Source organism: Argentina anserina, chromosome 1 (assembly GCF_933775445.1).
Source record: "Argentina anserina chromosome 1, drPotAnse1.1, whole genome shotgun sequence".
Lineage (NCBI taxonomy): Eukaryota > Viridiplantae > Streptophyta > Magnoliopsida > Rosales > Rosaceae > Argentina > Argentina anserina.
In genome coordinates this window covers 5543671-5557134 of record NC_065872.1, presented here as the reverse complement: position 1 = coordinate 5557134, position 13464 = coordinate 5543671, and the positions used below count along the sequence as shown (strand labels likewise).

The following is a 13464-nucleotide window of genomic DNA, read 5'->3' as shown; positions in this document are numbered from 1 at the left end:
TGGGAGCTTGTATCTCCACCACATGACAAGAAGACTGTGGGATGTCGTTGGGTGTTTACAGTAAAGCATAATCCATATGGGTCAGTGATCCGGTATAAAGCACGCCTAGTAGCAAAAGGGTTCACCCAGACATATGGCATAAACTATGATGATTCATTTGTACCTGTTGCAAAGATAAACACTATTCATATATTGTTCTCTTGTGCTGCTAGCTTAAATTGGCCACTTAGATAGTTTGATGTTAAGAATGCATTCCTTCATGGAGACCTTATAGAGGAAGTGTACATGAATCTTCCACTTGGATATGTGGCCGCTTCTCCAAGTAACTTTGTATGCAGATTGAGAAAGTCTTTGTATGGTCTTAAACAGTCACCTCGTGCTTGATTTGGAAGATTCTCATAATTCATGAGGAAACTTGGCTACATACAGAGTAATTCAGACCACACATTATTTCTCAGACATCAACAAGGGAATGTAACAGCCCTAATTATATATGTTGATGATATGGTACTTACTGAGAATGATACTGTTGAGGTGGATAGATTACAGAAACAGCCAGCCACAAAGTTTGAGATGAATGACCTAGGTACACTCAAGTACTTCTTGGGCATTGAGGTAGCCCGGGGAAATGATGGTATCTATCTGTGTCAGAGGAAGTACATCTTTGATCTACTAACAGAGACATGTATGTTGGATTGCACTCCCATTGATACTCATATTGAGCAGAATCATCGGTTAGTAGAGTATCCAGATCAAGTGCCTACTGAAAAAACTCGTTATCAGAGGTTAGTTGAACGCCTGATTTATTTATTACATACCAGACCAGATGTTGCGTATGCAGTGAGTGTAGTGAGTCAGTTCATGCATAATCCTAGTGTGGACCACATGGATGCTGTTGTAAGGATTTTGAGGTACTTGAAGTCAGCTCCAGGGAGAGGAGTAATGTTTTCTAATCACAATAATATTTCTGAGGTTTGTGGCTTGACATATGCAGACTGGGCTGGAAATATTACAGATCGGAGATCCACATCAGGGTACTTTACCATTGTTGGGGGTAATCTTGTTACATGGAAGAGTAAGAAATAAAAAGTGGTAGCTCGATCTAGTGTTGAAGCAGAGTACAGATGTATGGTTCATGGAGTGTGCGAATTTGGTATTAAGCCTAAGTGTGCTATGCAACTGTACTGTGACAACAAGGCAGCTATTGATATTTCACATAATCATGTGCAACATGATCGTACAAAATATGTGGAGGTTGATCGTCACTTTATAAAGGAGAAGCTAGACGCGAAAATCATTATTTTTCCTTTTGTTCATACAGAAAAGCAACTTGCCGATATGCTCACAAAATGAGTGTTTAAAAGGACACTTTATGACTCACTTAGCAAGTTTGGCATGGTTGATGTGTATGCGTCAACTTGAGGGGAAGTATTAACGTGAGCGTGATTGAATGAGAAATTTACGGAGTAATTAGTAGAAATAGGATAATTGTACACTTTATAGGGTTATTTATATGACATTTTCGGTGTAAGATTAATATAAGCAATACTGATTTCTTGAGTGGCGATTCAGGTTAGATCCTTCAGGTTATGGTTCTGTTTTCTTTCAAACTTTACACAATTTCATATTTTTTTGTGTTTATATAGTCATCTAATCTTTTGTTTGATTTAACTGTTTATACTTGATTAATTAAATCCATATTATATGCAAGTCTTACATACATACATACATATAGTTACAGAGATAATTCATCATCTTCCCTGGGACCGAGAGATAACTGTGGTGAGGAATTAAGGATATATATCTTCACCCGGTTACCGATCAAGTGCAATTCCTTTGTTCTTCTTTTGCATTGAACTTTTTTGCTTTAATTGCTTCATTTAATTATTGTGTATGAGTAGCGTATCCACCTGCGTTTATGAATTAGGTTTTACAATTAAGGCAGTAATAACTTCATTATGTACTAATCTTGCATCTTTCTCTATACCTAACGTAGTGTATAACGTACTTGTTGTTAAGCCTGATTAATTAGCTTATTTAGCCCTCATATAACCTTTTACAACTTAGTCTTAAGTCTTTGACGTGATCAGATCGTATTGTATTTTGTAGGTTGAGTCGTGGTTAGAAACTTGGAATAGCTTTCAGCTAGCATCTGGTGGTATTAGACTTTTTTTTTTGGATGGAAACTTTTCATTCAACAAGAGCCAAGAAGACCAAATACTCAACACATTCAACCGCTACTCCATCCCGGTAGACAAGTATTTATGGCTCGAACCACAATTACATCACGGAATACATAAAAGAAACCAGAAAAAAACAATGGACACGTAGTAAGTACCCTATTCTAGCCATGAAGCACAACAACCACTACACCTATGAACAAACCATGAGAAGCTAGGAGATCCAATACAAGCACAAAGAAGGAACTTATTATGCACATATGTCGCAAACTAACTACAACAGAAAAAATAAAAATAACTACAAAAGACCAAATTGAAAACCCTAGCAAGAGACCAAAGCCGCCATCGCCACCGACTCTCCCCGTCAAGTCATCAACACCGTTGATGCAACTTGTGCCATCTCTAACGCTGCCAAAACCACCACCGTCATTCTCACCGCATCATGGCAACGAAACTTCTCTGCACAAGAAGAACATACAAGGCCGTCGTCGCCACCCTTGAGCATCGTCGTCGTCCTCCTTCCTTCATGGGGGCACCCAGTCATGATCAAAACAACCCAAACCCGAGACAAATCAGGCAGATTTAATCCAGATCGAAGCTATTGCAATCAAATCCAAGACATCCCCACGAATCCAACACATACCCGCAACCTCAAGCCAGAAACAAAGCATACACCGACGAGAAAACAACCATCAAGGGAAAATCAGAAAACAGCGACCACCTTGATCCCCTATACTCCAACTCTCTCACTGACCACAAAGAGCCATTGAATTCCCGTCCGACAGCAGCGCTAGACTCATTGCCGGACAGGGATGAAGACTCGCATGGTTTTTCTCCCTGCTAGGCAGCACGATGTTTGAACTTTGAACTAGCACGCAGTTAATAAAATCTTCCTGGTGGTATTAGAAATTGTTATTAACAAAAATAAATTTATTGATAATTTTTTTAAAGAAATTTGAATGAAAAACCAGGGGTGGACCTAGTACATTGCTGAGTGGACTCAAGTCCACCCTTTTCTCACGGCCAAAAAAATCCTAATGTTATGTGTATATATATACACTAATATATAACCCTCTAAACAATTAAACTTGGCCCAATAGGATGTGTGAAACCCAATCAGCTAATAATACTAAATACTAAGCATTAATCCCTCGTATCTCAGCCACACAACCTTTAATTTCAATGACAAAGCAGCGCCAGTGACGAAGTCTGCGTTTCACAACGTCATTTCTTTTGGTGCCTCGACGGTGCTCTCCGGCCTCCCTCCACAGTCGAGTGTTTCAGCTAGTTCGGTCCCTCACTCCCTCAGTCCCACACAGCAAGAAAAAAAATTCTTGGCAAATTCAATTTCACCCAAAATTACAATCTTAGGTCCACCACTGTGGAAAAACCAAAGGTGTATACGCAAGCATGTAGATCAAATGTCAACAAACAACTATCCGGGTTGGTATGCACGTGTCCTACCCAGCTCCGACCCTCCTAGTCTGGTTAGGTGAATATCACGTGTCCCCCATCTCACTCCCTATGAATTTCGCAATTATTTTCCTCTTCTACTTCTAAATTTCTATTTAGTTTAGGCCACAATCAACAACTTAAATAAGATCAGATTCGAACTCAAAACCTTCCTACTAATTAGAATCTTAGAATGTCACTCGTCTTAGATGTTAATATTACGGCCATAGCCTGTAGCTTCGGTTTTTACGTGATCTCTATATTGAGTTAACCTCCATTAGACATGACATGTACTGATTAGGCCATCAGAAATAATTTGTGATTTCCACCATTTTGGCCCAAGCAATAGTGTGGTGGTTACATAAACTCACAGATAAATATTCACATTTAATGCTAAAATGGGTTTTATCCTGCATTAATTATTGAATATTAACAATTTAGAATAACCGAGTAGTCGATTACCAACAATTTATAAAAACTGACTGCATGATAGAAAAATTTGGGTGGAGTTTCCATTGTTTTTCACTGTGCAGACATCAGGACTTGCTTGATTACATTTTACAGATTATATGACCGCGACAGTCACATCAAAGACTTTGTAGCCCTTAATTTCTTATTAGGATGATTTAGGATCCACAACAAGAACTATACTCTTAATAACTAGCAAAAATCCAATGTCCGGTCCATAGAATGCCAAATATCTATGAAACCAAAAAAATAAGGGTTTGGTATAGCTTGAGGCTAATCTGTGATGACTCGAAGACGAGGAGCTCACTCACGAGATTGGAGGTAGTTGTAGCTGCCATCCTCTTTCTCACGCCATTTAATCTCATAATATATACCACCTCTCACCCCCCACCCCATAACTCACATCATCTTCTTCATTGTATCTTTCACTTCTCTATCTCCCCAAAAACTGTGGCCTGAAACATCAAGTTTCGCAGATAGAGTTAGAGAGCATATATCAGAATGGCCCCTGGTCCTACTACCCTTACCGCCATAGCGGGGGAGAAGACCCTCCAACAGAGCTTCGTCCGCGACGAAGATGAGCGCCCTAAGGTGGCCTACAACCAATTCAGCAACGATATTCCGGTTATCTCCCTCGCCGGCATCGAAGAGGTCGAAGGCCGCCGCGCTGAGATTTGCAAGAAGATTGTCGAGGCCTGCGAGGACTGGGGCGTTTTCCAGATTGTTGATCACGGTATCGACCCCAAGCTCATCTCCGAAATGACTAGTCTTGCCAGAGAATTCTTCGCTTTGCCGCCGGAGGAAAAGCTTCGGTTTGACATGTCCGGTGGCAAAAAGGGCGGTTTCATCGTCTCCAGCCATTTACAGGTAATTAATATAAAACGTTACAAATTAACTTTGATTAACGTTACAAATTAATATAAAATGTTAAAATTTAGGGCTTGCATAATTTATGTTCTTATTAAGTTGTTAGAAAATGAATCAACAATTGTCACGATCTTGACGCATTTTTATCCTATATTGCTAGGGAGAGGCAGTGCAGGATTGGCGTGAGATTGTGACCTACTTCTCCTACCCGGTGCGCCACCGTGACTACTCGAGGTGGCCGGACAAGCCGGAGGGGTGGAGAGATGTGACCAAACAGTATAGTGACGAGCTGATGGGCTTGGCATGTAAGATGTTGGAGGTTTTATCAGAGGCCATGGGTTTAGAGAAGGAGGCATTGACCAAGGCATGTGTCGACATGGACCAAAAGGTTGTGGTGAACTTCTACCCGAAGTGCCCCCAGCCGGACCTCACTCTCGGACTGAAACGCCACACCGATCCGGGTACCATTACTCTTTTGCTTCAGGACCAAGTCGGTGGACTTCAGGCCACCAGGGACGGCGGGAAGACGTGGATCACCGTTCAACCTGTGGAAGGAGCCTTTGTGGTCAACCTTGGAGATCATGGACATGTAAGTAATCCTGGACCCGTCTTTATTAGTTCAATTAATTATTCTTGATTGTTAATTGTTGTGTCACAGTCTTTATGTGATTTCAATTGTTATTTATATCAAACTCGTTTTGGTCCAAGTTCTTTCAGTAGTGAGTTGTGACATCAATATTACTTCATACCAACGATTCAGTACTATTCTCAATTGGGTCAATTAGCTATTATGTTACTTGTAATAGTTTTATGAAGTGACACATTATTTGGTGACGGAACAGTTTCTGAGCAATGGGAGGTTCAAGAATGCCGATCACCAGGCAGTGGTGAACTCGAACCACAGCAGGTTGTCTATAGCGACATTCCAGAACCCAGCTCAGGAGGCAATAGTGTACCCGCTGAAGGTCAGAGAGGGAGAGAAACCCATTCTGGAGGAGCCGATGACTTACACTGAGATGTACAAGAAGAAGATGAGCAAGGACCTTGAGCTAGCAAGGCTGAAGAAGCTTGCAAAGGAGCAACTGCATGACTCGGAGAAAGCTAAACTTGAGGTCAAGCCAGTGGATAATATCTTTGCTTAAGTACTACTGCTATAGTGCTATGTGCCTAGCTTTCTTGTTCTGTTATTTATGACTGCTGTGCCATGTGCCCCCATTCCATGCATGTTATTGTGGAATGAAATGAATAGGTCAAAAATAAAATGTTCGATTAATTTTGCGTTAATTATGTTTTGTTATGGAGCCTCCAGGTAGTGCTAGGCCAACTTCAACCACCTTAGTACTAGATTACCAATACGAAATGTGTCAATCCATTGGTTGGTATAGAAGATCACGAGTACATGAGCATAAATGAGCATGCCAGCGAGTGCCATTCCTCTTTTGGGTAATATGAGATTGACTTGCTCAATGGGAGAAGTGAAATTTACATTGAGAATTTACCAAATAATTTATCATCCTACATACAAACAGAAGATGAATTTGAGAGACTCAAATAGGGCCCACAAAGGCTCAAATAGTTAGATTAATGAAGTTTAACCAACACTGTTGCACATCTTTAGCACTTACAATTTAAAATCAATTGCAAGTTGGAATCAAAGTCTGCCATTGATTTAAATTTCATTTTCATAATATATATTATTTGCATAATGTTTTAAGGTACTCACTTATATATAGTACCCGTATTTATAGGTGTGTACTATAAATTTTTTGTCATTCTGATAAAGTGGATTCTTGTTTCAGTAATTATAGTTCTATTATAAGTAATTACCTTACTCAGAACATTTTACACGTTTCTAAATATTTGTTGTAAAAATTGAATGGGAAAGAAGGAGCTCTAAGTTTAGGACGTTTAGGATCTTGTCCGTTCTTATACAGGTACATCGTAAAACTGGCCCTTGCTAATCCATGACCATGTTGGGAACTTGGGCCAACCGAAACCCAGGTTGATGGGCAATTAGTTGGGCTTTCTGGGTGAGGTATATTTGCCAGCTTATGTAATGTGAGATAATTGAACAGAAAAGCAAATGACAAGTTGATTAGCAATGAATGTATAAGCTTCTTGACAAATCCTATTTCTTCTTTATCAATGGTAAAACAATAAAGATCCTGCAAGTGTCATCAAGTCATCAACTCTCTTAAAGGAGGTTCTACTAGCCGGATGCATCTGTCTGCTCAGCCGTGAAAGTGTGAGACGTCTAGAGAACTTACCTAAATCACAATTTTATCCGACTCGTTAAGGCACATCTGAATCAACCGGCTGACTGCTTGAAATAGAAGTACTAGCGTCACCAATTTATAATTGTTTTGTTTTCTGATCAAGACTTAGTAAGATCAATGTACGTGTGTCCTTGCTTGAAATTGATCAATATCTTTTTTGAAACATGGTGTGTTATGATCAATATGATCGGATTAATTTGTAGAATTTCATAGTAGAAGTGATGATGATGAGGACATTAAGGCTACAGAAACCGATATGAGAAAAGTAATGAAGTAACTACATTTAAGAAATACGTGAAGGAAACACTAGCCACTGATCGACAAGTCTTTATACTTTTGCACTTCATATGAAATAGACAGAATCTCATGCAGGTACCGGTTGGATCAATATATTGCCTGTCCACAGGAAACGGTGGTTAGTGTCCTTTTGTCTTTGGATCTTCATGCAATAAAACGTGACTAAATAATTTTCTCGCTTTTCTAAAAGTTCATGTCTGTTCTGGTGTGGAACTAAAAAATTTCCGGATGTGAAGTTGGAAATTGAAGAGTATATCGGCCTGGGTCTCCATCTTTTGGTCTACAATATTGCATATAACAAGGAGCTTGTTCAATATATATGTTGACTGTTGAGGTAAGATTCATGTGCGTACTGGAATTCGCCTTGTACGTATTGTAAAGTATTAAAGATCGATGAAGTGACGAAGTGTCTATATATTTAAAAATTGTGGCCAACTACAAGAGTAATAAGTAGAGACTAGTTGAGCTAGCGTCAGGGTAACTACGTTTTCAAGAACTAGAAGTCTAGAACAGATATTGAATTCGTCTCTACTCTCTAGGATATAATCTCACTTACCAGAAAAGAAGACCCGATCGACTTCGTTGTGTAAATCTTGATCGATCATATGAATTTGTCTCACAATGTTGTCAAATTAGACCACGTAATTAGTCTGGTACGTAGAAGACCTGCTGCTGCTGGGGATCATGAGGCAATGTGGCTCTTCATTATTCGTTTAGCTATATAAATTAGTGATCAATTAGTCGTTAGTGGAGTTTTTCTGTTGACAGATTGGATATTTCTTACACCTGACCAATAATAGATCGAAAACAAATTAATGAAATTATTGATTAAGACACGAATTATTGACCAATAAACAGAACTCTTTGTTTCACTTTCACACTATGTAGATCCTGTGTCTGCTTTTACAGTTTCACTAAACTAAATGATGAAAAAATCTTGTCTTTACCCGTTCAAATCAGAGTTTAGATAGTCAAGTCAATATGCTTCATACCGGTTCATAGTTCATACATTTTTGTTTATTTCATTAATATATTTTGTATTATTTCTTCACTTGTTCGTATCAGTTTTCCAGGAGTAGGTAATACTTATATTTTGAAGAGTTGATATCTTTTTTTGAAAAGGGGTTTAGAACCCTCTAGTTGAGAGACAGCCCACATCTCTGGTTCTTTTTTTATTAAAATAGTAATAAAATTTTGCAACATGGGTGACATATAACTTAAACTCCATACTACATAATTAACATCATTATATCTTCATAGAGAACATATGAATGATAACATGAGTCTCGTTTAATCAACAATCATCCATCAACATAAGACAAGCTAGTAGGTAATACTTATATTTTAAAAAAAGTTGGTATCTTTGTTTTCTGCAGTAGGTTGATTGCATTAAGCTTGGATCGGCGATATAACTCAGAGCTTTTGTTATTTTAATATCTAGCTTAGTGGGAAAAGCATTAGCTAGATAATTAATGTATATACCTTAATATATGGTAGACTGATCGATTGCATGTAATATACGCAAGACATAAATATAATAATTTAGTAACCGATGGTACTCATGGGTAAGTATCCCAGCTAAACTGTAGTCATTCATGTCGATCACTCGCTAAAACAGCATATTTTAACGTCAGACTATGTTTAGTAGTGAAGAAGCTAGATCGAGAAAGCTCACCAGATCGATCGAGTGATGCATATTGTGAATAGAAGATGCCGTCTGAATCGAAGCTATATTAGAAGGCTACGGTTTTACTTCTATCGCCTCATTTAGCTCAAGTGTTCCAGCTTGATCTTTTGGAGGAATGGGAGTTTTGAATTGGGGTGTGTACGTAGAAATAACACATTTCATCATCAAATAGAATTCTATAAATTATTTTGAGTAAGTACGTGAGTTGTTATCATCGATCACTCAATCAATTGATGAAGGTGACGAAGTGAAACGAATTATATTATTTCTACTACTATAAAGTGTAAAATGATAAATTGTGAATTGTCAAATCTACCGTTTTATAATTTTATACTATTACTGATATTGATTAGGCTACAAATAATTTTGTAGAAGCAATGTTGAGGTTGTGTGACTCGATGTTAACCATTCAGATTGATTAAACGATGGCGTACCCCGTCGACACTACTAGTCAGGGCCGACCCTGAGGGGGGGCAGCACTGGGCCAAGTTCCAAATTTTTTTTTTCTGTTTGTTTGTTTTTTTTTTTCAGTATAAGGGCCAATTTTTTTTCTGTTTGTTTTTTTGTGTGGAGAAATGCCCTTTTTTTTTCTTTGCACTGGACCTCAAATTTTTCAGGGCCGGCCTGCTACTAGTCTGAACAATATTAGTGATACTAAATAACTGAACCTAAAGTATCATTAGAAAATAATATTAGTGTAGAATTAAGCACATGGTGAATAATCATACAAATAGAAACACAAACATTGACATCTGACTTTTTGCATATATAAGATACTCAAAGACCAAGTCCAAACCAACAAAACTCTGACGCCGACTTCGATCGATCAAGGCTCCTTGCTCCATCTCACATTCACGGGGTGTCTTTGGTCAAGATGACCAGTGCTAATTGCTCTAGCTAATTACAACTAGCCACTTGGTGAAGCTATTTAATATAAATAATGACATACTCTAATTTTCCAATTTAGAGCTTGGCCCCCAATTAGGAATATTCATAATTGTTTAAGGTAAAAATTGATCAAAATGTGGTTGTTCATACATATTAGTTTACAGCTTGAGTGGCATATAAAGCCATACACCTTTCTACCTATTACAATAAAATGGTTCCCCAACAAAATTGTCAAAAGCACATTTTTGAAATAGCTTGTTCAAGCCAATTTTCTTCCAACACATGCATAAAGAATATACAAGCTATGAACTTAATTATGCATATCTTACACAGTTACAGTCATTAGGTTTAGGTTTGTTCACACCTTTTTGTTTGTCATGATACCATTTTCATTATATATACATATATATATATATATATATGCGCGCGAGCATGTATTTGAATTCATTTTAAGCTTACTTATTTGTAGTAAAATATATATACTTATATTTGGTAAATTTAAATTTAACTAATCAATTAGACATGTATAGCTCCATAACATGTAAGGTTTTGAAGTGTTTCTCAGATTTTTGTGCCTCTTTGTACAACATGTGAGGTTTCAACTACTTGACTAACCATTACGGACTAAAAGTTGCAAGACTAGAAAAAAAAACCAAACTAAGATCACCAAAGCAATATATAGCCTATCAAAAAGAAATAAAATGCGTCACTACAATGATAACCAAACTTTTGTGGTTAGAAATTCAGGATTGCACGTATCAGATTTGAGAAAAAATATGGATGTATTGAGAAATTTATATCGATTATGATATTGACAATACTCTCAAAAACCATAATGTGAATCCACACGAGGGAGCATGACATCTCTTCAGCTCTCACATTGGGGGGATTTTCTCCACCACCGGCCAAATGGATGAGAAAATCAGGCGATCAAAGAAGAAAAGTAGCAAAATCCGCCGAGTAATCACTTTTCCGTTAGAGTTTTTTTCACCAACAGTCCCTCAATTCTAGTGTACCTACCAATGTGATACATCAACTCTTAATCGTACCAATGTGATACCCAAACTCTAGTATTGCTATCATTTAAGTACTTCTGTCAGTTTTTTTCAACTTCTCCGTCATCTTGGTGACGTGGCAAGTACGTGAGGCCCACAAAAAGGGTTAAAAGATAAAATTAACCCCATCTGAGAGGAGCAATGTTTTTCCCGCCCTTTACTGATAAGAGCACTTTGTGCGACGTTTTTAACATGTTTTTACCTCAATTTGTACTTTGCTTAGCCCTTATTATTGTACTATTGAGTCATTGAGTCGTAGTAAGAGTCTTGAGCGGTATTGGATGCATTTTTGTGCTTACATGAGTTAAAACGCATAATTGGTTTAGAGTCCTAGTTTGACTAGGAATCCTTGTTAGGTTTTGAAACTAATTATCTCTTACTTATGATTTTATTTTCTTATTTTCAGATTTGATTGAAGAGATAATTAAAGAAAAAAAGATGGAGCCAAGTCATGCAACAATTAAATAGAAGATGATCATTAAAGGCATAAAACATGGCATGTTTTAGGGATTAAAGCATGGCATGTTTTAGGGAATAAAACTTTTCATGTTTTAGGGATTAAAGCATGGCATGTTTATAGGAAGAAAGAAGCAATTTCAAACCCTCCATCTTTCCTCTATATATACATGGCTTCACCTCTCAAATATGATCACTTCTCATTAGCATTCAAGAGCTAAAACTCTACCAAAACACCACCATAAACTTCCCTCACAAATTAGCCAAGCCGTCTACCCCAAAACCATCATCATCTCCACCGAGTTTCACCATTGAAGACACACCTCCAAGGTTCCTACAACGTGTGATTCTTGCAACTCATCTCCATGGCTTCGTCTATTTGTGTTAATCTACAATTCTTTGTCTATGAAGATTGTAAGTTGTTGTTTATGTGGAAATATTGGTTTTGTATTTGTTTTAAATTTCAGTTGTATTTGATATTTTTTTAAGACTATGCCAAATCTATGTTCTTATAATTAATGAGTTTGTATTTTCTATTGTTGTGTTCTAATCATCTTTCTCATATTTTTAGATAATTTTCAGATATGTGCATATGAATTTAGCGGTTGGATGCAATACCTAAGATTGTGTTTGAGTGCTAGATTCATCAACCATATTGACACAAATCGAATCATGCCTTAAGTAAGTTCGGTTTGTGTTGATTAAAAGTGGTAAAAATTCTGGAAATTTGCATGTGAAACCATGGTGGGTGACGCCACACATGAAACATGTCTCCAACAAAGATTTGATGCTTAAATGTAATCTTGTTTGATTTCTACTCTAAGTGTTATTGAATTCGATTCCATGCAAATTTAGATTAGGCCCTAAGTCAATCTAAATGTTAATTGAAATCTTGCATGATTAGATGATCCCCTAAGGCTCTAATTGTATTGGTGTCTAAAAAGTATGTAATTGGTCGAATTAGAATGCATGATAGGTTCTAACTTGTAATTATGTGGTGTAATGGTAAATTTGGTTTAAGTTTGTTAAAGAGAAGTCATGTAAGCACAAAAATGCATCCAATACCGCTCAAGACTCTTACTACGACTCAATGACTCAATAGTACAATAATAAGGGCTAAGCAAAGTACAAATTGAGGTAAAAACATGTTAAAAACGTCGCACAAAGTGCTCTTATCAGTAAAGGGCGGGAAAACATTGATCCTCTCATATGGGGTTAATTTTGTCTTTTAACCCTCTTTGTGGGCCTCACGTACTTGTCACGTCATTAAGATGACGGAGAAGTTAAAAAAAACTGACGGAAGTACTTCAATGATAGCAATACTAGAGTCTGGGTATCACATTAGTACGATTAAGAGTTAAGGTATCACATTGATAGATACACCAGAATTAAATGACTGTTGGTGAAAAAAACTCTTTCCGTTAAAATCCTCACTTGAATAGCATTGAGAGACGCTAAGTGGGTTTGTCATATATCTGCCAAATTGAAGATTATTATAATATGATTAATATCGAACAACCAGTGGGCATGCACCATCAAGCTGGACCCCTTAACACATTATGGCAAAATACAACTAGCTACCGCCGGCTAGTGTGGTAATTATTGAGTGTAAACCAATCAATTGATCTAACTAATAGTATATATATTTATTTATTTATTTATATAATTAATATCAGTTATACATAATAATAAATTAATTAGTGTGCTATAACTCATCAAGTTATTCTGCTTTGATCAGTTCGATGTACATGAGTATATAAATTAAAAAAATTACTGTGTAATATCGATAAATGAATATTTAATTCTCCAGTTTCGATTTGGGACTAATGTATAATATT

At 37.2% G+C, this 13464-nt stretch overlaps 1 protein-coding gene across 1 annotated transcript; it reads left to right on the top strand.

Annotated features, from left to right (window-relative positions):
• The first annotated feature begins 4471 nt into the window (after positions 1-4471).
• Positions 4472-6251, top strand: LOC126785271 (naringenin,2-oxoglutarate 3-dioxygenase). Its single transcript, XM_050510938.1, has 3 exons — positions 4472-4967; positions 5128-5556; positions 5810-6251. Exons 1-3 carry the CDS (start codon positions 4602-4604, stop codon positions 6107-6109), a joined length of 1095 nt encoding a protein of 364 aa, XP_050366895.1. The 5' UTR covers positions 4472-4601; the 3' UTR covers positions 6110-6251.
• The last annotated feature ends 7213 nt before the right edge of the window (positions 6252-13464 follow it).